Here is a 24,003-nt window from a genome sequence, read left to right as displayed (position 1 = left end):
GTGAAGATGCTTTTTGGATACAATAAAACACATTTCTAAGTAGCAAGTAACATGCTTGGTAACACTTACCAAGCACCGTTTGTCACCATGATGGTAAATCTCCAAAAACCCACATTAACAGAAACTCTTCAAAATTAGCATAACAAAACACTAATTACTGCTAAATCTCAGTTACCATTAATCTTGTGCAAAAAACATTATATAACACTTAATTTTAGCATTTACTCTCCCTTTCAAGTGCCATGGGCAAAGCATGAGGGGAAATATAAATCCCAGCCCAGTTTCACTTAAGTTCGTGTAAATTAAAAGGTGTTCATACAACTCAAAAGAATTAAATACGTTTACACGTCATCAGATTGTATTTTACATTAACAGAACTTAAAATTAAATACATTTTTGATGAACTGAAAATGTTAAACTATGACAAGTCATGATAGTATATCGAATCAATAGGCATAATTTGCGTCATCCAAGCTCAAATAATATAACAATTACAAGTAAAAAGTCTAACAGCATTTCAGAACTTGATTTTTTATTTCACAACAACATATATATATTTAAGTAATGACTAAAGGTTCCCTGAATTAGTTTTTAGAGTGTGGGAATGTTACTAGACAACGTCTTTAACACAAGTGGGGATGTTCTGAGAATGTTCTGGGAACATAAAATTTCTAGCGGAGTAGTTGCTTAGGGCCAGTTTAGGACCAGCACTTGACCAGCTCAACCACCTCAAACCAGCTGCATGATTCAAGACATACCTAACCAGCATATGCAGGTTTTCTTAAAGGTGCTAAAGAGGATCTTTTCATCGACTGAGAAACCAAAGACTGTTACTGAGTTTTTGAAATGAGCGCATGCGTAAGAACAACCCCCCTCCTTCGAAGGAATGCCTCCCAAAACTCGTAAACACTCATATTGGAACACGAGTGTTTACCACCGGCATTCGCTGTGTTGTGTTAGTGGATTCATTATGTCGGACTCACCGCAGGTAACTCATAATTTGCAGTTGTTACTCCTGTCTCCTGACAAAAACATCGCATGTGGAGTGTGGAAAGTCACTGGAGCGCGCAGCCGCGCTTGTCTCTCACAAGGAACGTCATGGCAGTGATTGACAAGCCAGAGGGCCAATCGTTTACACGATTGACTGATGTTTTTAAGGCCCTACCTCATGCACAGATGATGTTAATATTATTCCTTTCAGTGCATCTAACAAATAGTATTTTATCAGTTAGTAAAGACAGTTTCAAGTAATATTGCAAAAATGTATAAAACAAAACATCCTCTTTAGCACCTTTAACAGAGAAAACTTGAGGGTGAGATAATTTTTTGGGCGAACTATCCCTTTAAGACTGTCAAGTTCGTCAGATCCGCATTCCAAAACACCGTCTTTTATTAAAATGAAACTGAGCGTGCGTCTCCATCAGCTCCCTAGTTCAGTAGGGCACTGATCAGGGAATCGGCCACATTCATTTACATGATATACTGATTCACGACCTAGGGAGCTGACTGAGACGCACGCTGGCTCTCATGATGAACTGAACAGTCTGACTCTGCCAATGCCAGAAGCTCCTTAAGGCTTATTCACAAAATAGTGACTCATTTGTTCATTGGCCAATCCTCAGTTTATCGCGTTTTTTTTTCCACAAACCAGCTGTTTCGATGGTCCGAATCTTGTTCAGGCTCTGAAAAGAAGATGAACTGAACAGATTTGTTCAGTGTTCGTTTAATAAGTCCAACCAATGAAATGCTGCCTCACTACCCGTAATCGAATGCTATTGGCTTACGCTATAGTCCATCTTCGAAAGCAGGAAAGCAGGCATTTCATTTTCAATGCGAATCGTTCTTTCGACGAATCATTCTCTTGACAGATTTGCCCCAAAACACTCGCAAACTGATCCAAAATCAGCATGATCTGTGACTCCTTTCACACATGTGTCGAGTCGCTGTCAGGATGAGGCTCCGCCTGCTCAGCGGGCACTTCAGCTGACGCTCAATGTAGCCCTTCTAACGTCGATGTATTCTGTCGGCAGACTCGTTCAGCTGACTCTGGTCAAGAAGATATATGAGTGGTCAAAATCAACGTCAGGTAAGTCATTACAAATGAGATTTATATGTGGTTGGGCACTTTGAAATAGCAATGTCTAGTATGCTAACTGTAAACAAGCTTGATGTGTTACTGGTTTCGCTGTTTTGACAGATACTTCCTATTACGTCACTGACTTTAATAAAATCTTTGCATATTTTTCTGTGTAAGACCAGCGCTTTAACAGCTTTTCATTTTAGTTAAGTAAACCGCAACAGTGTGGGAAGTAACGTTAGCTATTACACTGAGAAGCACAATCAACTCACATGAGCCAAGAGTACTTCTCTAAGAGACAGTATCCAGATGACTAATAAACCAAAACGTGTTTTTTCCACAAGAATTGAGTTAACTAAGAATAGCGTCAACTGAGCGAGTCAGCAGGCTTGTTTTGAAAATGTCATGACATTTCATGTTGTGGCATGAAACTTGTGATAGCGTGGTTCTTGTTTTTCAGGTTTAAAATTTATGCCAAAGTGGAACTGGTTGGGTGTTTTCGCAATGGGTAATTCAAGTGGGCACAACAATACTATGACTATCCCGCCAGGAAAAGGACCCCACAAAGTGGGATGCTCAGACCTGATGGTGGGCCACACAGTAAATGTAAGTGTGCACTTAAATTGTGTGTGCATGAATTGTATGTGTGTCATTATCGCATTTAAAAATATATATTTCTTTAAGGGTACATTCTTGAGACTCTACTATCCCTGTCAAGCATCCGAGAATCCTCAGCTGCCAGACTGGGTCCCGTGCAGAGAGTATTTCAACGGCCTTGCAGACTTTATGAAGATAAACAGAGCGCTGAGTGAAAGAATTTTCAACTACCTCTTTGGTAAAAAAAAAAATTTGTATAGGTTATTCAGTACTGAGCCTTTTGAAAATGTCAATTTTGTTGTGTCACTTAGGCAGCTCACCGTACCACTTCCTGACACTTTGAGATGTGGTTAAAACATTGCTTGCCACTATTGTCATGCTATGGCCATTTATGTATGTTTGTTCACATTAGGGTCTTGTAAAATCCCAGCCGCATGGAATGCATCATTTAAACCGGATGAGAAATATCCTGTAATTATCTTCTCTCATGGACTGGGAGCTTTCAGGTGTGGTTGATTTGAAGATTTAGGTTCAAACATGATCTCAATCCTTGATTCGATATTTTACATTCCTGCTGTGTTTTTGTGTGTTGTATGTTCAGGTCATTGTATTCAGCCATATGTGTTGAACTGGCGTCGCAGGGCTTCATTGTTGCTGCCGTGGAGCACAGGTGCTTGCTTTCAGTTGCTATTATTATTAGCTGTAAAAGCTTTTTTGCTTTCCAACGGACCAGTATGATGAGAAAAGAGATATCCACTAACCACAAACTGGCATGATTATAATTACAATTCAGAAACTCTCCTTGCGCTGTGTCACTGAAAGGTTTTGTATGTTGTAATAGTCAAAGTTTGTGAGGAGTGTGCAAACAATAGTATGAACTAGGTCATCACATTCTTAACAGTGTTTACCGGTGAACTGACACACAACACAGGACTAACAGCAGGGACGGTGACACACTGCCTTTCTGGTTACTACACAATACTGTGTAGAATTGCAGTTTTAGGAAACTAACAGTAAGTTAGATTGATGATGTGTGTTGAGTCTTATTATTTAACTTGACATTTTATTTTGCTTCTTTAAAACACTCACTCTTGTGTAAAAAAATCTCAAGATCACTTATAGCTTTGAAATGAATATTTTATTAAAGGAAGACTGAAAATCAGCTAGTGACAGGCCATTTACCATGTGTTGTCTTTGGCCTGCTGTTTTTCTTTCACTAAAATATCTTTTTAATTACAGGGATGAATCTGCCTCAGCAACATTTTACTTCAGAGAACACAATGAGCCAGGAACAAAAAGGCATCCATCATGTGACATCGCCAAGCCTGTGTCCGATAATCTGGAGGAGGTTTGGATGTACTACAGGTCGCTGAAACCAGGCGAGAATGAGTTTCCTCTAAGAAATAAGCAAGTGAGAAAGTCTCAGTACTCATCTGATATTTAAAACATAGTCTTACTATGTTAGTCAGTCCTAGGGCCTCATTTATAAAGCGTGCGTATGCATAGATTTGATCTTAGAGTGTGCGTGGGCTTAAATCCACGCCAACGCTCATATTTATAAAAACGGTCTTTGATGTGGAAAAGTGATTAGAGCCACGTCAGGGTCTGAGCAGACGTACACACTTTTCCTGGTCAGATTACTTCAGGATTTCGGAAATATAAGCTATTCTTGCAGCTCACCAAGAATTTGGACGATGACTGGTCATCTTTTATATGTAAATGACATTTATTAGGTGTTGTTTAAAACATGGAGAACTGAAACCATTTAGCTTCTTTTTAGCTTCATGCAAATTCAAGATCATTTGTGATATATAGATTTCACATCTGAAAGAGAGGCATACGCTTGTTTTCTGTGTGTACGTTCATCAGAGAAATGATCTTAAGATCAAATTTATTTTATAAATGAGGCCCCAAGTAGGATATTTACAGATCAAAATTACCAAATTTGCAGCAGCTTTTTTTTTTTTTTTTAAATTGCAGTGATGTTTGATTATTTTTGCATTGAAAACCCACCAATAATTATGCATTTATGTAATTAGTATTAGTGACAACTGTGCTCGTTTATCCATAATTACTGAAATACATTGTGGTCCTGGCTAATGCACAATTGATGAAAGGAATGTCTGTGTTCCATCATGCAGGTGAATCAAATGTCCTTTATGTTCCAGGTAAAGCAAAGAGCAGATGAATGCATCAGAGCCTTGGATATTCTCTTTGACATTAATTCAGGAAAGTCTGTGGAGAACGTCTTGCAGTCCAACTTTGATCTGTCAACAATGGAGGTGAATATTACAATGAGTTCGATCTTATTCCTCAATACTTTTTTAGTACAGTATTGTAAATAAGTGATGGAGAGCTGGTGATAATGGGCCTTTCTGCATTTTAGAATTCCATGGACCTGTGTAGAATAGCGGTTATGGGACATTCTTTCGGAGGCGCGACGGTGATCGAATGTTTGTGCAAGGATGTCAAATTCAAGTACGTTTTGTATTGACTAGCATGTCCAATACTTGTCACGACATGTTACAAGATCTTGTGGGTAGATAAATAGCATATTTAGCAGGCTGTCTGAGAAACGTTGCTTTCAGTCAATGCGGTTGGCCTTTATTTTATCCTTCCCACTGGTGTCTGTGAAAACCTCTGCAAGTTTCCTGTTTTTTAGTAGCATTTTCACACATACTCCCACACAACTTTAAATCTTGTGATGCACTTTAAATAGCCTTATAGAGAGAATAATTTAAAGAAATAAAAGAAGTTAATAAAAACATTAGCATTAAATTCAAATTACTTCCTCTCATTAGTCATGAAGACACAATTACTTGCTAAACAACTAATTATAGTAACGTTATTAGTGCCATGTAGCTTGTAAAGAGAGATTGAAAAGCAAAATAATCATCCTCGCATCAATGTTGCTTCTTAGGTGTGGCGTGGCACTGGACACCTGGATGTTTCCCCTGGATGAGGAGATCTTCCCAGGAGTGAAGCAGCCAATCTTTTTTATTAACTCTGAAAAATTCCAGTGGATTGGAAATATCATCCGAATGAAGAAGCTGGACTCTGCCATCATTCCCAGAAAAATGATAACAATCAAGTCAGTAATTTGTTTATTTTTTTCTTTCATGTTTACTTGTAATTTAGTCAGAAAAATGTGCTTAATTTAATTGTGCTTTACAATGTTTTGGCAGGGGGACAGTCCATCAGAGCTTCCCAGATTTCACATTTCTTACCGGGAACTGGATTGGAAGGCTCATGAAGCTCAAAGGAGAGATTGATCCACATATAGCCTTGGATCTTTCCAACAAAGCAACTCTGGCTTTTCTTCAACGCCACTTAAGTGAGTTATTTACATTTTTCAGTATGAATGGGTCAGTGTGTTTCAGCTCTTTCTATTCCCTTGAGGGTCAGTAGGATTTTAGAAAAAAAGAAAACATGCAAGGATGCATTAAATTGTCATTAAAAAAAAGACATTACATAGGAATCAATAAAATGTAAATTATATGAAAATAGAAAACAGTATTTTAAAAAATTAATAGCATTTCGTAATACTGTATTTTGATCAAATCAATGCAGCCTTTTTAAGCATTTTTTAAAAAAACATTTAAAAAAAAAATCAAACTGACCCTATACTTCTATAAGGTAGTGTGTGTAATACTGTAAACTTGTTTGCAATATTTAATATTTAACTTTATTTTCCAGCTCTGGACAGAGACTTCAATAAGTGGGATCCTTTAATTGATGGAAAAGATGACAACTTGATTCAAGGAACCAATATTGTTATACCACAATCATCTATTTAATCGAATAACATGAAATGTGTATCAGTTCAGTGATTTTGTAATGTTGCAAATGCACATTTAACAAATAGAGTCAGAAGATTACATGAGGAAAGGCCAATCTATTTTTGAAATTTCATAAAGGAAACTAAATATTGACTGCTGTGTACAAGTACGATTGACTTTGCACTATTGAGTAGACAGTGATCTTATGTAAATTTTATTTTTTCAAACGGGGCAAAACAGAAACTCTACAGGATGACTTATGGAAGGTACCAGCTACATACAAAAAAATTAACACTTCACCGTCCTGTTATGTGCCTTAATTTTTAGTTATGTAAAGCAGAGGTTTTTATATCAATGCAATGCTTTCAAAGAATTCTGTGACCGATGTTACAAGGAGGCAGTTAGCAGACAACCAATACTTATATATGGTATATATAAATATAAGTACCATACTGTGAAATGTATTCCTCATTGCCCATATGTGTTGCCCTATATTGAGAACAATTTTAACAAGATCATCTCTGGATCTGTAACTAAAACCTGTGATTTCCTGATTTGTATGTCATTGAAATCAATTTTTACACTACTAATCTCTGGGTTTTTTTAAAAATGCTATTCTGTAGGATTTCAATATCTTTGATTCCAGTACAGCCACAAAAATGTGAAAAAAGTTTATCTTATGTATTTGTTTATTAAACAGAATATTTTAAATTTGGTATTTGTTTTTATTTTCACTTGTACAAAAAGTATGAATAATAACATTAAGAAATGTTCATATAAGTGCTGCACAAAAAGGGTGCATATTTATTAAAGAAAAATTAAACCAGTTACCACAATGCAGCAAACTGCTTTTTCACCACAAATGTAAACTTTTTAGAGCATCTGAACAAATAACAAAATCCTTGGACAAAGTACAATTTGGAAACAGTTTTAGAAATCCAATAAGGAACACAATGAAAGGCTGTGTAATAAATGGGAAGGAAAAACAAAACAGCCTTCATATCTGCAACGAGAAATTACTGAACAGTAATGGAAGGTGAAAACTACAGCTCTACTCTATGAACAAGCAGCAGTGCTTACTGCAGCTACTATACCGTTTATGGTATCAAGTAGAGAAAAAAAAAAAAAAATACAAATTTAAATGTGATTTGCTTTTGTATGGGCATGTGTTTTTGTTACTCTTAAGGTACAAAGTTTACATTAGTCACGCTTCTGTTTTTCTTTTTCACTCTCTGGCTCACATACTTCTGCCTGGGATTCTCGCAAAACACCAACAAAAATGACATCGTCGTCAGATGTGTCCTCAACTTTCAAGGTCAGATGAGTGACTTGTGAATCCTCCAAGTGGGTGCAATCAGATGCATTCGACTTTTCTTGTAAGCCTGTGAAGCAAACTGCCATCAGTTCACTGTTCAACGAAAAATTGTCTTATTACTTCAAAGAAAAACATTAGGACTCTTCATGACACTTCCATTTAAATGCATACTTAAAATTACTTACATGAAGATGCTTCAGCATCAGGATGGATTTCTGTGACCATCGCATCTCCCTGAAGCTGAAGTATTCAAAAGAAGGAAATATTTATATAAAAAGAAAGGGAAAAAAAAAAAGTTGGTTCAAGAATTAACAGTAAACTTATAATACCGTGCCATCAGATGCTGTGTCAGACTCTGCTCCATCATCACTGGTCAGAACAATAAGATCTTCAGTAACACCTACTTAAAATAAAAGTCCATTGTTTCTGTTAGAATGCTAAACATCCATTCTACTTGTTAAAATAGAAACGCTTTAAACTTTTTAATTGAATATGGAATTCAAACATGACATACTATTAAACTCCTCCAGTAAGGCATCCGTTTCAAGCTCAGTCTCGCATTCATCCTGTACCTGCAAAAACATGATGTGAGAGGAATATACTTTCGTTTATATTTTTAGAGACCTACTCCACCCAGTGGCTGAAGTAGGTCTTTAGAAATATAAAAGACAAAAGACAAAAGACCTTATAATGGGGAGCAACATCAAGGAAATCCATCAGTAAATCCACTCCGGTACTCATCTTGGCACCATCTTCTAAACAGACACATTTTAAAAATTACAATAAAAAAAAAAAAAAAAAAAAAAAACAGAACAGTCAACTACTCTTCCACACAGAAAAAAAAAACCTCTTTATTAACAAGTATGAATGGTAACCTCTCTCCGGCTCTCCAGCTGAAGTATTCAAGTCATCTTGGGATTCATCCTGGGAGTCATCCTGTTCAGATTGGAGTACAAATATATTTAAAGGAATATAGTTCACCCAAAATTGAAAAGTTGCTGTCAGTTTACTCCCCCTCAGGCCATCAAGATGTAGGTGACTTTTCCATGGTCCTTGGTGATTCTAGGGTCACTTTGATAGTCAAAAAAACCAATACAAGCAAAATAAAAATGTCTGTGGCTCCCGATACATAGTAGTCTTATGAAGCGGAACGATTGGTCTGTGCAAGAAACTGAACATTATTTACAACATTACCTGTAATACACAGCCCTGGCAAACAGTACTTAGCACGTTAACAACAGTCGCCAGCTTCCGGTCGCATAATTGAGTATGTGCGGGAGCAAACTCACAGATAAGCTGATGCTGTGTTTGTTTATAACAGAGAGGACACAAGTGTTGTATTGTTCATCAAAATGGTGCTTGTGCTTATCCTTGATGCAGCAACCTTTTTGAAGGGAAAAAAAGTTTGCGTGATCTCAGTCAGAAAGATTGACTTTTCAAAGATTTGCAACATTTGAGCTCCCGTGCATACGCCATTATGCGACAGGAAGCTTGCAACCTTCGTGAACATGCTCAGGACTGTTTGCTGTGGCACAGACCAATTGTTTTGCTTCATAAGACCTCAATGTACCATCAGGAGCCACAGGTATTAATTTTGTTTTGCCAGTATGTTTTGTTTTTGTGTCATTAACCAGTGACTTGTGACAGTAACCTTTGACTTGCATTATATGAATCACCAAGGACCATGTTTTTCAATTAAAAATTCTCTTCACTGTTCTACTGAAGAAAAGAAAAAAAGTCACCTATGTCTTGGATGGCCTAAGGGTGAACAAATTAACAGCAAATTTTCATTTCTGGGTGAACTATCCCTTTAAGATGAATGGGTGTAAAGATTTTTATTAAGTAGCTGTCAATCTCATCTCAACAGCCTTATATCTTAATATGTGTACTTACATTCAGTACTTGAACAAGTGCACATTCTCCCAACGCATCTTCAACTAAAAAAAAAAAAAAAAAAAAAACAGATCTGAATGCATTTCAAGACAAAGAATCAAATCAAAACTTTTCACATGGACTTAATATTTCATTCCGTCTTCCCAAATAAAGATATTTTTAATAAAGTGCAGATTTAATAGATTTAAGAATTATTTTATGCAAAAAGACATTATACAAACCATAAAACATTCATGGAATAAGTGTACTATGCACTTCATAATAACTAAGGTCCCAATACTTTTTAATAAATAGGTATATCAAGCAAGCCTACTTACCCTCAGAATCTTCCACCAAAACAACGGAGCAGGACTCGCACCCCTTGTCTTGAGGCTGCAGATTTACATAAACACTTGAGACACTGAAAGCTAACTGATTACTGTCAGTCAGTTGTTTTTGATAGGTAAAACAAGCATCACACTGTACCTGGTCTGAAAGTTCATCACCTGGATCCATCTGGTCAATGAGAGTTTCCTCTTCACCTTGACATATTAAAAATGCTATTTTGAACAATATTTTGCACTAAACTTGAAATTAAAGGTCCCGTTCTTTGTGATCCCATGTTTCAAACTTTAGTTAGTGTGTAATGTTGTTGTTAGAGTATAAATAAAATCTGTAAAATTTTAAAGCTCAAAGTTCAATGCCAAGCGAGATATTTTATTTAACAGAAGTTGCCTACATCGAACGGCCCACAGGAATACACAAGCGTTGCGTTTGTAGAGCGTGTTTGTCGCCATGTCGTCGAAACGCTGTTATTTTCATCCCACAGTCCAATCACCGGGTCTGATTCCGGCTCAAATTAAAGTAAAATTAAAGACATGTTTACAATAACAATGAGCGCTTGCATCTCCACGTTATGGTAAGAGGCGTGACTTTTCCGGGCACGGTGCGCTCAGAGCTGTCGAATCACAACACAGGAACCGCTGGCGCAATCAGAACTCGTTACGTATTTCTGAAGGAGGGACTTCATAGAACATTCATTAGAAGTCATCAGCCCATTTTTATGACAGTGGAAACAGCGGTATACAGACAAGTAAATTATATGAAAAATACATTTTTTTTACACGTGAAACATCAACACATGTTATATTGCACACTATAAACACAATCAAAGCTTCAAAAAAAAAAAAAAAAAAAAAAAAAAAAAACACGAAAAACGGGACCTTTAAATAATTTACAACGCAACTTGATTTTTTTTTTTTTTTTTTTTTTTATTACCATTTGTTTCCTCAGATTCCAAAGCAACTGTAGTTGCATATTCTGCATCTTCCACCTGATGTAAACAGAGATATTGATTTCTACATGTTCTGTTCCCAACTGCTGTAAACATTCTACTAAATCACAATTAAACATAAATTTACCTTTGAAGCACTGTTCTTCAATGAGGGACATGTTCCCTTGGTTAGATCTTGAAAAGTTACAATTTCAGGGGAAAATGTTCAGAAAAAAATAAATAAAAATAATTGGGAACAGGTATAGTACAATGACAATGACAAGTATTGTGCCCTTTATTTTTTATAAGTAAATATCTTTAGGTCTTTGAGTTTTTTTCTCCTGTTCCGAGTCAGAAATCTCCACTTCAGCAGAACTTATATACACCAAACTTTACAGTTTTATTCCTATCTATATTCTGAAGGTTTTTACAGAGGGATTTGATGATAGATAATTTGCCTGATTTTATACAACATTTTATTCCCCCCAAAAAATGGTGAAAATATTTTTTTTTCTGGCTGTTGATATCTCTTTTTATCACTCCATAAATCAGAAAATACTATTAAATTCAAAGGTTTTTACAAATGGAATTTTGGATATGTCCAAAAAATTAAACGAGAACTTTGAAACTGACGTCATCCAACATTCACATTTTTGTTCTAGAAATGTATGCAAATCAGCGCATATTTAATTAGACAACGCCTCATTTGCATATTTAAACATTACATTTTAGAAAACTTGTAATGCAAGAAATGTTTGCAATTTTCAAGGTAATCAGTCACCTGGGCTAGTATGGCGATATCTATTAGTTATTTTTTTACCCCATTCACCTGGGGTGTCTCGCCTTAAGGTATATAAAATAGATAAAATATAATACATACCACTTGGAACTGCAGCTTCAATGCTTGAAGTCTGCAATTAAAACACTGGATGAGTAAATAATTCTACTAACAAACATAAAAGAAGTAGATTCCAGCGTTTCACACCTGCAATGGCTTCTCAGGCAGAATTTCAAAGATGTTGAGTGGATCTACTACCACCTCAGAATCATGTTCCACAAGCAAAACCTGAAAAATACAGACAAAAATAAAACTAGTCTGAAGATGAATTTGAAGTTAGACAATACAAAAAAAAAGACAGATTTCTTTACCAGGAAAGCAACAAGGGAAGCTCTTAAAGGGATAGTTCATCCAAAAATTAAAATTGTCATTAATTACTCACCCTCATGTCATTCCAAACCTGTAAGACTTTTGTTCATCTTCAGAGCACAAATGAAGATCTTTTTGATGAAATCTGAGAGATTTCTGTCCTTCCATAGCCTAAACAACTGAAACTTTGACTCTTCAAAAAGTTCATAAAGAGATTGTAAAACCACTCCATATGAATTCTGTGGTTTAGTCCAAACTTTCTGAAGAGTCTCGATCGCTTTATATGATCAACAGATTTAATTTAGGGTTTTATTTGCATTTTTGGGTGAACTAACCCTTTAAAACAAACATTTGAATTCGAAGAGAAAGATATACTCACCAATGCAGAATCTTCAGAAACTTTTAAAATTCGTGCTGTGCACCAATTCCTTCTTACATGAGACCAGATCACACATTCTGACCCAACAGGCTTCTTCTCTGTCGATCGCCTCAAATATCCCAAGTCTTTTTAAAAAAAAATAAATAAATTAAAAATAAAAATATACATTATATACACACAAAATGTAAAAAAAAAAAAAAGTGCCACAAAATGTCACATTCAGACTTACCTGACTGAATGATCTCATATGATGGTGAATCTGGTTCCTCAACAATGCATAATTGAGAATCAGTGTTATTCATCAAGAAGCTATCTATATTCTCTGCGGAAATACTAGATGTTGCTCCCTCAGAGTGCTGTGGCAAAACTACAGGAAAAGGTGTTGGGCCAACATCTATCTCTTCAGCAAAGGCATGCTGGTTTGTTGTGTCGGACGAACTTGCAGAACCTGAAACAGGTTGATCATCTGTGATGCATGTGGTATCCAGGTCATCTTGGGGTTCAGAAGGCACTATACTCAAAGTATTGGGTGAGGAAACATTTTCAGTAGTCATCTCGAGTGGGTCATCCTGTGCTTTATTTCCAGCTCCTGTATTTGTCATTAAATCAAGCTGCTCTTGTTCAGATAGTTGCATTTCGAGAACTGAGGTGCACGTTTCATTGTCAACATGGTCAGTATCTGCATCAAGGGTAACTTCAGAGTCCATATCAACTTCAGCAGCCACAGAGTCATTGGCAGACAACTGTCCTGCTCCACTTAAGAGTTCAATTGATGGATTTTCAGGACTTGGACTTCTCCAATAGCTTCTCATGGCATCATTGATGACAACATCATTACAACTCAGCTTGACGAAGTGTGGTGTTTCAGAGTTCCCCATTTTCTCAACAGTGATATTTAAAAGCTTGTCATTAACAAGGTCAAAGAAAGCATCATCTGCCTTTTCATCCCAGAAACCCTTGGAAAGATCAAAACCTTCAAGCTGACAGTTAAATGCCTGAGGGGGCACATCTGATAACTCGGGTGGAAGTGCTTTGACGTCACCCATATTGACTTTTGATTCATTTCCATAGTCTACAAAGGTAATGGAGAGTGTATCAAGGTCCCTAGATGTTACTTTAGCTCGATACCACAAATTGTCTTCAGTAAAGAGAGCAATGCAAGCACTTCCAACTGGCACAGAGTCCTCACTCAAAGTTTTTTCTGATGCATTTCCAGCATTCTGTAAAGCATCTGAAATTCCTTGAAGTTTGTTCATTGCCGCATATTGGCACCAGAATAGCTGAGGGCCCTTGATAAATGAGGTGTATCCAGTGATCATTTGACCAGTTGATACATCAGGGTTCTTGTAACGGGTACAGACCTTGACATCAGACGTCTGATGCTTGACGCCTGTAGTCGAAAGCTCAGCTGTTGGTGTAACTTCATGCCTGCTGGTAGATCCCAGCACTACACCATTAACATCAAGTTTCACTTCCCACACTGTCCCTGACATTTTAACGAACGTGCACATGACCTTTTCAATGTTTTGATCAATTACTTGTTTGAAGTTGGGTGCAAGTTCTTGGTCTGCACTGTCAACATTTAGTTTATGTACAGAGCAGTGGATGCTGTACCTAGGAAACCGAGCAAATGATTGATCAAGACGACATATTTTTGAGGCAGAAATCAAAGCCGTGTTTCCAAAGTCGACAAATTCAACGTCAATTTTGTCAATGTTTTTTCGTACTGCTGCACGATACCAAGAGTTATCATCAGGAAACATTGCGCAGACCAAGTCTCCCTCACGAATGTCACTAGAATCAATGTTTGCACACCTTGACTGGTCAGCATTCAACTTCTCTACAAGTGAGTAAATGTCATCCTCATCTGCTGCTAACTGAACAAAGAAGCTACAAGGGCTATTGCAATGAGAGATGAATACCTCAGCTTCTAGACCTGGTTCTATTAATTTCACTGGGAGTGAAGATTCTCTGAGAAGAGCCTGGGACTTTGGTTTAACACCATCAGTTTTGTCAGATGGACAAGGGCGACGTACAACAGCTCTATCATTGGACTTTCTTTGTGGTTCATGTTGCTTCTGGGAATTATTGAATGTCCCAAAATCTCTTGTTGGCTCTGGTCTACCATCTTTATGGAATCTTCCTGGCTGCTTTGATTCAACAACATTTCCTCGTTGTGCAGCATGACTTTCCCAGGATTGTGGAACTTGATCTGTGGGATCTCTCTTTAGACCACTGAAACTTTCCTTTGCAAGTGCTGCCGGAGCTTGTGCACTTCGGTTTTTTGAACAATATCCTTTGAACGGGCTTGGTTCATTTCTATGGATTTCATTGTGAAACTTCTGTCTGATCAGTGCATTCACTTGAGTTTTTCCCTCATAAAGTTCTACCATGAGCTTTCCTCTAGGTTCTTTTGCCACGATCAAAGCAGTGAAACAATGACTGTCCGCAAAATTCTGAAACCAATTTTCCACTTCAGATGGCACATTTTCAGGCATATCTGACAGCCCACATTCAATAGCCTGCACTGGAACAGACATAATCTCTCCTGCTTCAATTGGAACTGGCAACAAGTCCAATTTATCAACTTCCAATGTGTCGCCATAATCCACAAAATTGATAACCATTGACGGTTTTGAAGACTTTATCTGGCCTCTGTACCAAAGTCCATCTGTGTATTTTGCAAAGCAAACAGTTCCAAAGGTCTGAGGACACTTGATTACCTCTAGCTGACGGCACAGGGAGTTGACCTTGTCTACAAGGTTCTCAATCTCATCTGATTTCCTGGCAAGATGGCAAAAGAACTGATTGACACTTTTCACACAGGTGACACTCACTTCCTCTTCACAGCCAGTCTTGACTCCATGTGTGGAGTAATAGTAGGTGTCCAGGCGAAAGGGTGGAAGAGGAGCTCTCTTAGACGGTGCACGATCAGCTAGGCGTCTCTGAACAAGGAGATTGCAAATGCTTTGGAATGGGGTCTCCAAGTCCACCACATTGAACACAACTTTCTGGGAATCATACATTACAGCAAAAATGGTGCATTTCAAAGGCACGTTCTTGGACGCAGCTGTATCAACAAACTCTTGAAACTGCAATGTGGCTTCAGGGCTCCAGTCTAAAGCTGAGTGGGAAACCGGGTGGATCAGGTTATATAAACTACATCGAAAGGCTTGTCCTTTCATCTTCAAAAATTCTGGACTGATCTTTCGAAGATCTTCAATGGCAACCTTCTTTGTCTGCCCATAGTCAACAAACAAGACATTAACATGAGGCGTTTGGTGCTTTTGAATGACCAAGGCTCTGTACCATATCCCAGTTTCAGGATGACGAGCAACACAAGCTGCTTCCAAAGGTGTCTGAAATTCACTGTGAGCATAGAAACGCTGAATATCTTGCATTAGCACTTCTAAGCATGCAGCATTTCTGGCTTTTTGACACCAGAAGTCATTTGGACTCTCAATGTAGGATACAGTTACCTCCAGTGAACTTCCAATCGGAAACAAGTATTCCTTGAAAACAGATGCACTTTCTGCCACAGCAGAAGAACTGGAAGGCGTCTCAGGACGAGTGCTTGTCAAGAACATGCCAGAGGTGTGTATGGTTTTTAAATCACAAGATCTTACAGCGGAATTATCCACAACGCTCTTTTCACTTTCTGCAAAATTTGCATTGCACAATAACTTGCTCACATCATTCTCTCCATCTAAACTCGGGTCCACTAACTGAACCATGTGAGTGTCTTGATGCTTGTCTTGTACGTGCAAATCAAGTACTTTGTCTTCGACAAGTTTTGAAAAGAACAAAGTAGCCCTCTCATCCCAGTGTTTCAGTCTGAATTTAATGCCATGGAGAGAGCACTTTATCGCCACAGCTGGCAGCTGCTGGAATCTCAGAGGCAACTGTCGGAGATTTAAACAATCAACAAGTTCTGTGTTGCCGTAGTCAAGGAAGTAAACTTCTGCTTTCTTGTCAATGACCTTATAGACAGCCGCTCTATAGAACACATCATCTTGGGCTTTAGCTGCACAGAGAAGACCAACAACAGGCTTTCTTATCAATCCTTCAGTGTTTGATGGATCAATGTACAGATCTCCAAGGTCATTCATTAGCTGATTGAATTCATCGGCGTAACGCTGAGTTTGAATCCAAAATTTTCCAGGGCTGTCAACGTGCTGCACAACAGCCACATGTGAAGTGTTAGGAGAGAGATTTTCTGTGAAAAAGACTGGTTTGTTCCCTTTAAGGTCAGAGAAGGTTGTGTCAATGTGTGTGATCTCAGTTGTCTCCAAAATCTTGCTCTTTTGAGATGATGGGCTCTTCTGAAGAGCGAAATCTGCAAGGGTCATATCAGAGTCGAGTGAACATTTCTGTTTCAGTTCAAACAATTTGTTGATGTTTGTGTTCTCCTCTCCATAAAGCGTGACATAGTGAACACCTTCAGAAAGGCTTTGATACTGAAACTTGGCAATCACTGTGCGGTTGAGCAGGAGAGATTTCAGGTAATCAATCTGTGAAGCTGTCCAACCAACACCTCTGTCGACTATTCCATGAAGGGAACACACATACGTTACGACAGGCATCCTGAAAAATTCAGAGGCAAGAGGCCTGACATTCTCAACTTGTACAAATTGTTTCTTCCCATAATCCACCTGCAAAACCTCAACCACGTTGTTGGCAGACATGACCTGCTGCAGCACTGAACGATACCACTTGCCGTCACTTCCTCTGGATGCACACGGGCTGCCCAAATTCTCATTTCTTGCAAATTTACCTCCAACTCTTCCCTCGTAATGCTGAGTTATCTGTTCGGTTAACTTCTTCAGCTCCTGAGAGAAAACCTTAAGCTGGCAGAATATCCGAAATGGACTTGTTACTTCTGTGACCATGACAGTCTCAACAGTATCAGTTTGCAGCTCTGGGTACATGTAGGCCTGCTGCTTCTCCATTTGCTCAATGATCTCAACTGGTTTGTGCCTAATGGAAGAAATTCTCTGAGGTTCTCCAGTTCCATTGTTGGCCTGCAAAGATCTTGCAACAAACTCCTTGAAACGATCGCTGTACAATTTTTTTGCGAAGCCCATTTCAAACATCTGTCTGGACAGACAAGGAATGTCAAGAAGGAATGTTCGATGAGGCACAAGAACATCTTGAACTGAAGCATTGACTCTTCGACCACAGAAAGTCTTCATGAACTCTAAGGCCATTGCTGACCATTTGTTTTCAGGAGACAGTGGTAACACATTGGCAAGAACACAGAATTCAACTTCAGGGGGAAGATAGAAAAAGTCACTTTTCCCCCATGCAAGCGTGTTAACTGTGGCACGCAGTGTTCTGCCTTCATCAATTAAAAACACGCTGTAATCTTCAGTGTCTCTTGAAACTATACGGGCTCTGTACCATGTTTCATACACTCGTACGAGGCACAAGTCACCGGGGTTTCCATCTGATTCACAGAAACCTTCTCTGGGGTATTGAATCTCCTTTTTCAGCTGCTGATAAGCAAACTTCCTGTCTTGGTCAAAATTTCCCCAAAACTCTACCAGAACACATGATGGGTTCAGATTAACTCTGGTAATAAGTACAGGTACATCTGAACCTGTTGATGGGAGCCCCGGTATAGAACACATTGTGATTCCCTCCGTGACTCGCTCACGCTCGTGTTTAGGTGTATCTAGAAATAGAGGGGTAAATTGAAATGTGTTAATACTAGTGCATAATCAAGGCTTATTTTTATAAGAAAAAAAAAAAAAAAAAAAGGCTAGGTTTATGGTCTAACATCACTCTGTACTTTTGTATATAGTTGGACTAAATGGACACAAATTTTCCAAACAAATGCCAAGATTTTAGATTACAATTTGAGTAAAATATATAAAAGGAAATTGTATGGCTATTTTTAAAAATCACCTTTTAAAGTTACTTTACAGCCCAATAGTCTTACACTGTGACTACTGAATTTTAAGAAAAACAAATTACATTCAATTGATATGAGGATGTACAAACTGCATTTAAAGATTTAATATAATTATAAAATTAACTAATAATTAAAAGAATTACTTTTTACAATGATTTAGTAGATCTAGTAAATAAAGTCACATTGGTGTTACTGACAATTGGCGGCTACAATTTTATATATGATTATGCATGTTACGGTCTCATAAAACTACTTTTTCTGTGGGCAGTCGTATTCAACAATTTCAATAAACAAAATGCATTTTCCCATGTATTTGGCAGCACCACAGTAATTCAAATTGGGTGTTTATTTTCATGCTGATCACAGAATAGGGCAAGCAGTTCACTAGGTTGAATCGATTAAAGTGTTTGCCAGCTTCTTATCACACTATTCATTCAACATTACAAGATCTTCTTTAAAGGATTCTGGTAGCCGATTCTCAAGGTTATGTTAAATACAGCTGTGAGGGGGGACAGGACAGTGCACGATTGAATTACAAGTTGGAAGAAGCATTTAGCTTACGTTTTATCTAGGAACACTTTATACTGTATTTTTATGTACCACAAACCTTCACATGACACAATACGTAACTTTAACCCCTCAGTTTACCTCAAGGCACCAGCTACAGCAATTTCACATAAACAGTATAACGTTAAAAGTAAAATAAAATGAAATTAGAAAATGTGCTTTTGGAAGGAGTCTTTCAGTTGACTTCTCACAGGTGAGATCTGTGAGATTACAGGTAACAGGTGCAGCCTCTGATTACCAACACAAGAAATAAACAAGTAAAATAAAATGAAGTGGCATTCCATATAGGATCATTAATTAATTGATAATCAGCATTTTACATTGCTATTGATACGGTTGCGTCAACAAAGTGTCAAGTCTGACAGGGTGTAACGTTAGCAAAAGACAGTGTGGATTAAAAAAAAAAAAAAAACTGGCAAACAAGTAAACTGGATAAGCGACTTTTACAATCAAATGTATCACTTAAAAATTCTCCCTCAACAAGTAACTTACGTTAAATTAGAATAAATAAACTCAATAATAAACCATCCATAGTCGTGACTTTCCTCGGCGTTGTGCGAATGACTAAAACACGACAAAATAATCTCGACAAATGTCTGTCGTTTTGATTAGCACACATTTAATAGATATAACCAACGCAAACACTCACCACTTCAGAGTAGATTCCGCTTTTATTTCACTGTTGACCGACGACATCTTGTCTTCTTGTCAACCGTCGACTCGGATTAAACGCACGCCAACCGAAAAATGGATTTTCACCCCGTGATACTTAAATTAGTTATAGCGAACAACTAAGATTAAGTTATACAAAAATCAGGGGAAGCATACTATTTCTACAAACGATGTTCAAACGGAGAAATTAAGAGATACATAGATACCAGTAAGGCTTTCGCGCCTCGTTCTCGCGCGTTCAGCTGATTGGCTCATTTATGGTCAGACGGAAGTGCATTAAAAATGGAGGCAACCATATTTAATGAGGTTTAATTCCGAATAACCCAACGCAATATATTAAATAATACTGGATTACTAAAAATATATAGATTGGTTTACTTCAAATACATAACGATATTGTATAAAAAATAAAAATTCAGATGAAAAATAGGGGGCTGCATTGGCATTTTTACTCAAACTCATGAATCAACTTTAATGTTATAGCATAATTGCATTTTTTTTTTTGCAATTAGAGACAAATCAATCAATGACTAGCACTATCTTCAAATAAAGTAATATACATTATGTTGTTACATGCAGTATTTTATTGATAACCATTGAAATGTGAATATAAGTGTTTGGCATAACATTATATTCGTTTTAATTTGTAAACACTAGCTGATTAGATTTTAAACTCTGAAACTGTGAAACTAGTTTAATAAAAATGTGCAAATAAGACACCAGGCAGTTATATTAAAAAGGAAATCACTGATTTAATAAAACAAATGCTGAGGAACAAATGCCATTTTATTCAATATTAACAGAACTCACAGAAAAAGAACTGAAGTCAATATATAACAAGGAAAACTATTGAACACTTCTGAACAGAAATAAAAAAAAATCCTTAAACTTCAAGGGTAAAGTGAAAAGATTGATGCAAGGTGGGAAAAACAACAAGAGAATTAAAAAAAAAAAAAAAAAAAAAAAAAAAATGATGATTATTTCGGTGGGTCTGTGTTTATCCCGTACTTCTCTTTGAGAAGCTTCAGTTGCTCCTCCTTTTTCTTTGTGTCCATTTTTTGGAAAGCCTTGGGAAAAGAAAAACAGGTTTATTAAACTTGTATCACATTCTCATTGCTATTAGCATGTTAATAATAGAATAGTCAATTTTATGGAAAGGAACAGTTTGGACATTCTGCACAATATCCATCCTTGTGTTCCCAAAAGAAAAATATCAGTGAAAAATATAGTGTTTGAAACAGAAATGAGGATATATAAATGTCTTAATTTGTTTATGTATCCTCATGGGTAAACTACAAATTGAACAATCATTGAAACATGTAAACATTTTGAAATTCACACATCAAGTTAGTAATTAAAAAAGGTTTGTGGAATTGCACACACAGACAATTGGAAAATTGAGAAGCCGCACAGCATAAACAAATTTTTGTTGTTTTTTTTTTTTTTTTTATTGACTTTGTTTCTAATAATTCTTATTTTTTATTATTTTTATAAATGTATGAAATCCCTGCAGTTCCTTCCCAAACCCTAGTTAGAGAGACTCTGTTGTAATGCAATGTGCAATGCAGTGTCTTTGAAATTCTTATCAATAGGCTACAAGATTATACTATTCAAATCAGTATAAACATGTATAGGTCAAAAGTAATCAAAAACCACTCAGACTATATTACCTAAATGTGAAATGTAACTACAAATTCTATCATGTAAGTTGTGTTCTGTAATAGACTACAATTTGTAAGTAATCTACCCAGCACTGTGATTGAATCAAAGGCAAAAACAGTTAAACTCACCCTGTTTGCATTATAGTACAATACAACTAAGTATCTGTTGCAGACGTTGAATCCAGAAAGGTGATCACAGGCATTTTTGGCATCAAAGATATCTTCATATACGACATAGGCTGTTCCTCTCGTCTCTGGTGTGTTCCCACTAAAAGAACCACAGAACAATCAGTTTCTCCACTTACAAATATAAATATGACTAATGACACACAATAAATACTTATTTTATGTGAAAGTGTCTGTTAAAGGGATAGTTCACCCAAAAATGAAAATATTCTGTTATTATTTACTCGCCCTCATGTCGTTCCATACCATTAAGACTTTCATTCACAAATGAGGATCTTTTTGATGAAATCTGTGAGCTTTCTGTCCCTCTATAGACAGCTATGCAACTACTACTTTGAAGCTTTAAAAAGAGAATCGTAAAATTAATAAATTAATGTTTGTGAATTTTAAGCAGCAACATGATATTGACAACCAACGATTATCAACTTACAACATTTTTCACAGTCGATCAAAATAGGCAAGTACTGTTTTAATGGCATATTTACTTGTGAATGTCCACTGAATGTCCAATGTAGTGTGATTAACACGGCTATTGAATATGGATGTCCGAATGTGCGAATATAAAACCAACTTTACCCAAGTGCGTAGCTGTCTATGGAGGGACAGAAAGCTCTCAGATTTCATTAAAAAGATCTTCATTTGTGTTTCGAAGATGAACAAAAGTCTTAGGGGTTTGGAATGACATGAGGATGAATAATTAATGACAGAATTTATTTTTTGGTGAACTATCCCTTTAAGGATATTGGCATGTTAATGTAAGAAATAAATTGATGCTCACACTCTGATTTGACGAATTGGACCATACTTTCCAAAGATGTCATACATCTCCTCTGCAGTGATCTTATATGGAAGGTTACGTATATACAATATCCTGTTCACCTCTGGAGGTAAACGAATCTGAAACATGACAGCAAATAGGAACATTGAGATAGACATATACGTTTCATATCATTACCAGAAATTACGGCACCATTTTAAACATTTGTACATCCACAAGTGCTTTAAATACGTATCAAACAGAATGTATGAATTTCCACATGGACGTTATTAACATGGTAAACATCTTAGCCACTTTTCTGTATAAATGAAGGCATTCAAGCCTTGTTCGTGTTCAATCAAATGTTCATTCGTATAAAAAAAACAAAACCAGTGAATATGTATAAATGATACCACTATCAATAGCGCTAACTTGTTTATCTTGGAGATAAATGAGCACGTTTCTACCAGGAAAAAAAACAATAAACACCCATCTTGAATGTGCCGATTAGCCACTTAAGGTCCAAACTATAAATATGACGATTATTTGAACGTTTGAATCAAAGCTGGACTTACATTAGCTCGTTTAGCTGCTTGCATCGCCATGGCTGGATCTTTTTAAAGGAAACCAAAACTTAAACTTTGAGAACACTATTAATCTATAATCTGGAGCAGCTAGCACAAGCTACGTAGCTGCGCACTTTGCAGTGTTTGATCGCGCAGTGTGATGACGTTCTTCCGGGAAGGCTGCGGCCAGGTTCCTTCGAGGTGACGTCAAGCTTCGATTCTGCTCATGGAACTTCATATTCTGTTCTCTTTGTATCCTTTCAAATGAAAAAGCTATTAGAGTAGCCACATTCATCAACGAGCTAAGTGTCATATAGCTCCTTACTACCTCTTGCAAGAACTTATTTTTCTATAATTGTTGTTCTTTCTTTTATTTAGGCCTACTTAAATATTATTTCAGTTGGAGTACCTTTTTTCCCCTCCCTTGCCTTTCATGATTTTATATTTGATTTAAGACTTCATCGCTGTTACATATTGTAATTTGCAACATCTCTGCCCTTTGAGAATTGTAAACTGTAATATTGTTTATTTAATTTATTTAATGTTTATGTAATATTGATTTTGTATGTAAATTAATTTTTTAATAAAATAAAAACATCGAATACGCGGTTATTCTAGATTGATTATTGGTCTGTTACACATATTTTGGTCTATTTCGGTTGTGTTGTTTGGTTTTTATAACTTTACTATTACTCCATTATCTTATTGCTCCTTGCCAAATTCATTCACCGCAGTAAACTCAGTCATAAAAATACTCTTTATTGTCTTTGAAAAAGATAAAAAAGATATCGAGCAATATATTCAAGCTATAATCTTCAAAAAAAAGAAAGAAAAAAAGACAGTAAACCAATTTATTTTGTTAAAGAATGAGTAGCCTATATTTTGTCGAGAGGTAAGGTAAAATATTTTTTTATGATATTTTATTAATATAATATTTTTTTTATAATAGGTAAGATATATATATATATATATATATATATATATATATATATATATATATATATATATATATATATATATATATATATATGTGTGTGTAATACTGAGCAGTTTTTCATTTTAATAAACAGCACGGAACAATACATCCAGTTGAGCAGCCAATAAACTATGTAATAAACCACAAAAAAATCCGCCTGAATATTTAGCTCCTTTAATGTCCTTCGAATTCAACACTCTGCTGCCATCTGACGGACGTCTTCTGTTATCACAGTTTATTGGATTTGCAGTCCAGAATGATCCGT

At 36.6% G+C, this 24,003-nt stretch overlaps 3 protein-coding genes across 3 annotated transcripts; 1 reads left to right on the top strand and 2 right to left on the bottom strand.

The window, feature by feature from the left end:
* The first annotated feature begins 1,521 nt into the window (after window positions 1-1,521).
* pla2g7 (phospholipase A2, group VII (platelet-activating factor acetylhydrolase, plasma)) lies at window positions 1,522-7,143 on the top strand. Its single transcript, XM_067383125.1, has 11 exons — window positions 1,522-2,086; window positions 2,538-2,683; window positions 2,762-2,912; window positions 3,087-3,180; window positions 3,276-3,344; window positions 3,914-4,085; window positions 4,843-4,956; window positions 5,061-5,152; window positions 5,595-5,765; window positions 5,860-6,008; window positions 6,371-7,143. The coding sequence occupies exons 1-11, from the start codon at window positions 2,014-2,016 to the stop codon at window positions 6,469-6,471; spliced, it is 1,332 nt and encodes a 443-aa protein (XP_067239226.1). The 5' UTR covers window positions 1,522-2,013; the 3' UTR covers window positions 6,472-7,143.
* A 510-nt stretch (window positions 7,144-7,653) lies between these two features.
* On the bottom strand, window positions 7,654-18,069 carry tdrd6 (tudor domain containing 6). The gene is made up of 13 exons (XM_067383542.1): window positions 12,669-18,069; window positions 12,440-12,564; window positions 11,899-11,979; window positions 11,794-11,824; window positions 10,127-10,182; window positions 9,979-10,033; window positions 9,662-9,705; window positions 8,644-8,704; window positions 8,453-8,520; window positions 8,283-8,340; window positions 8,098-8,171; window positions 7,954-8,008; window positions 7,654-7,835 (listed from the first exon to the last, which is right to left on the bottom strand). Exons 1-13 carry the CDS (start codon window positions 18,067-18,069, stop codon window positions 7,654-7,656), a joined length of 6,291 nt encoding a protein of 2,096 aa, XP_067239643.1.
* A 2,439-nt stretch (window positions 18,070-20,508) lies between these two features.
* Window positions 20,509-22,921, bottom strand: sf3b6 (splicing factor 3b, subunit 6). The gene is made up of 4 exons (XM_067384138.1): window positions 22,772-22,921; window positions 22,218-22,336; window positions 21,383-21,521; window positions 20,509-20,659 (listed from the first exon to the last, which is right to left on the bottom strand). Exons 1-4 carry the CDS (start codon window positions 22,799-22,801, stop codon window positions 20,570-20,572), a joined length of 378 nt encoding a protein of 125 aa, XP_067240239.1. The 5' UTR covers window positions 22,802-22,921; the 3' UTR covers window positions 20,509-20,569.
* Between the last annotated feature and the right edge of the window lie 1,082 nt (window positions 22,922-24,003).

This window comes from Chanodichthys erythropterus, chromosome 4 (genome assembly GCF_024489055.1).
Source record: "Chanodichthys erythropterus isolate Z2021 chromosome 4, ASM2448905v1, whole genome shotgun sequence".
NCBI classification, from domain to species: Eukaryota; Metazoa; Chordata; class Actinopteri; order Cypriniformes; family Xenocyprididae; genus Chanodichthys; species Chanodichthys erythropterus.
The sequence above is the reverse complement of the archived record's forward strand: the minus strand, read 5'-3'. Positions and strand labels throughout refer to the sequence as shown.

Excerpts from the sequence above, each read along its gene's own strand:
- sf3b6 (XM_067384138.1), bottom strand. The coding sequence starts at position 22,801 with ATGGCGATGCAAGCAGCTAAACGAGCTAAT. Across the intron at positions 21,522-22,217 it reads CCAATTCGTCAAATCAGAGT|TGGGAACACACCAGAGACGA; the intron begins GTGAGCATCAAT and ends TGGTTCTTTTAG. Across the intron at positions 20,660-21,382 it reads TGTACTATAATGCAAACAGG|GCTTTCCAAAAAATGGACAC; the intron begins GTGAGTTTAACT and ends TCTTTTCCCAAG.
- tdrd6 (XM_067383542.1), bottom strand. The coding sequence starts at position 18,069 with ATGTGTTCTATACCGGGGCTCCCATCAACAGGTTCAGATGTACCTGTA. Across the intron at positions 12,565-12,668 it reads ATATGAGATCATTCAGTCAG|ACTTGGGATATTTGAGGCGA; the intron begins GTAAGTCTGAAT and ends TTTTTTAAAAAG. Across the intron at positions 8,521-8,643 it reads AGCTGGAGAGCCGGAGAGAG|ATGGTGCCAAGATGAGTACC; the intron begins GTTACCATTCAT and ends TCTGTTTAGAAG.
- pla2g7 (XM_067383125.1), top strand. The coding sequence starts at position 2,014 with ATGTATTCTGTCGGCAGACTCGTTCAGCTGACTCTGGTCAAGAAGATA. Across the intron at positions 2,913-3,086 it reads AATTTTCAACTACCTCTTTG|GGTCTTGTAAAATCCCAGCC; the intron begins GTAAAAAAAAAA and ends TGTTCACATTAG. Across the intron at positions 3,345-3,913 it reads GTTGCTGCCGTGGAGCACAG|GGATGAATCTGCCTCAGCAA; the intron begins GTGCTTGCTTTC and ends TTTTAATTACAG.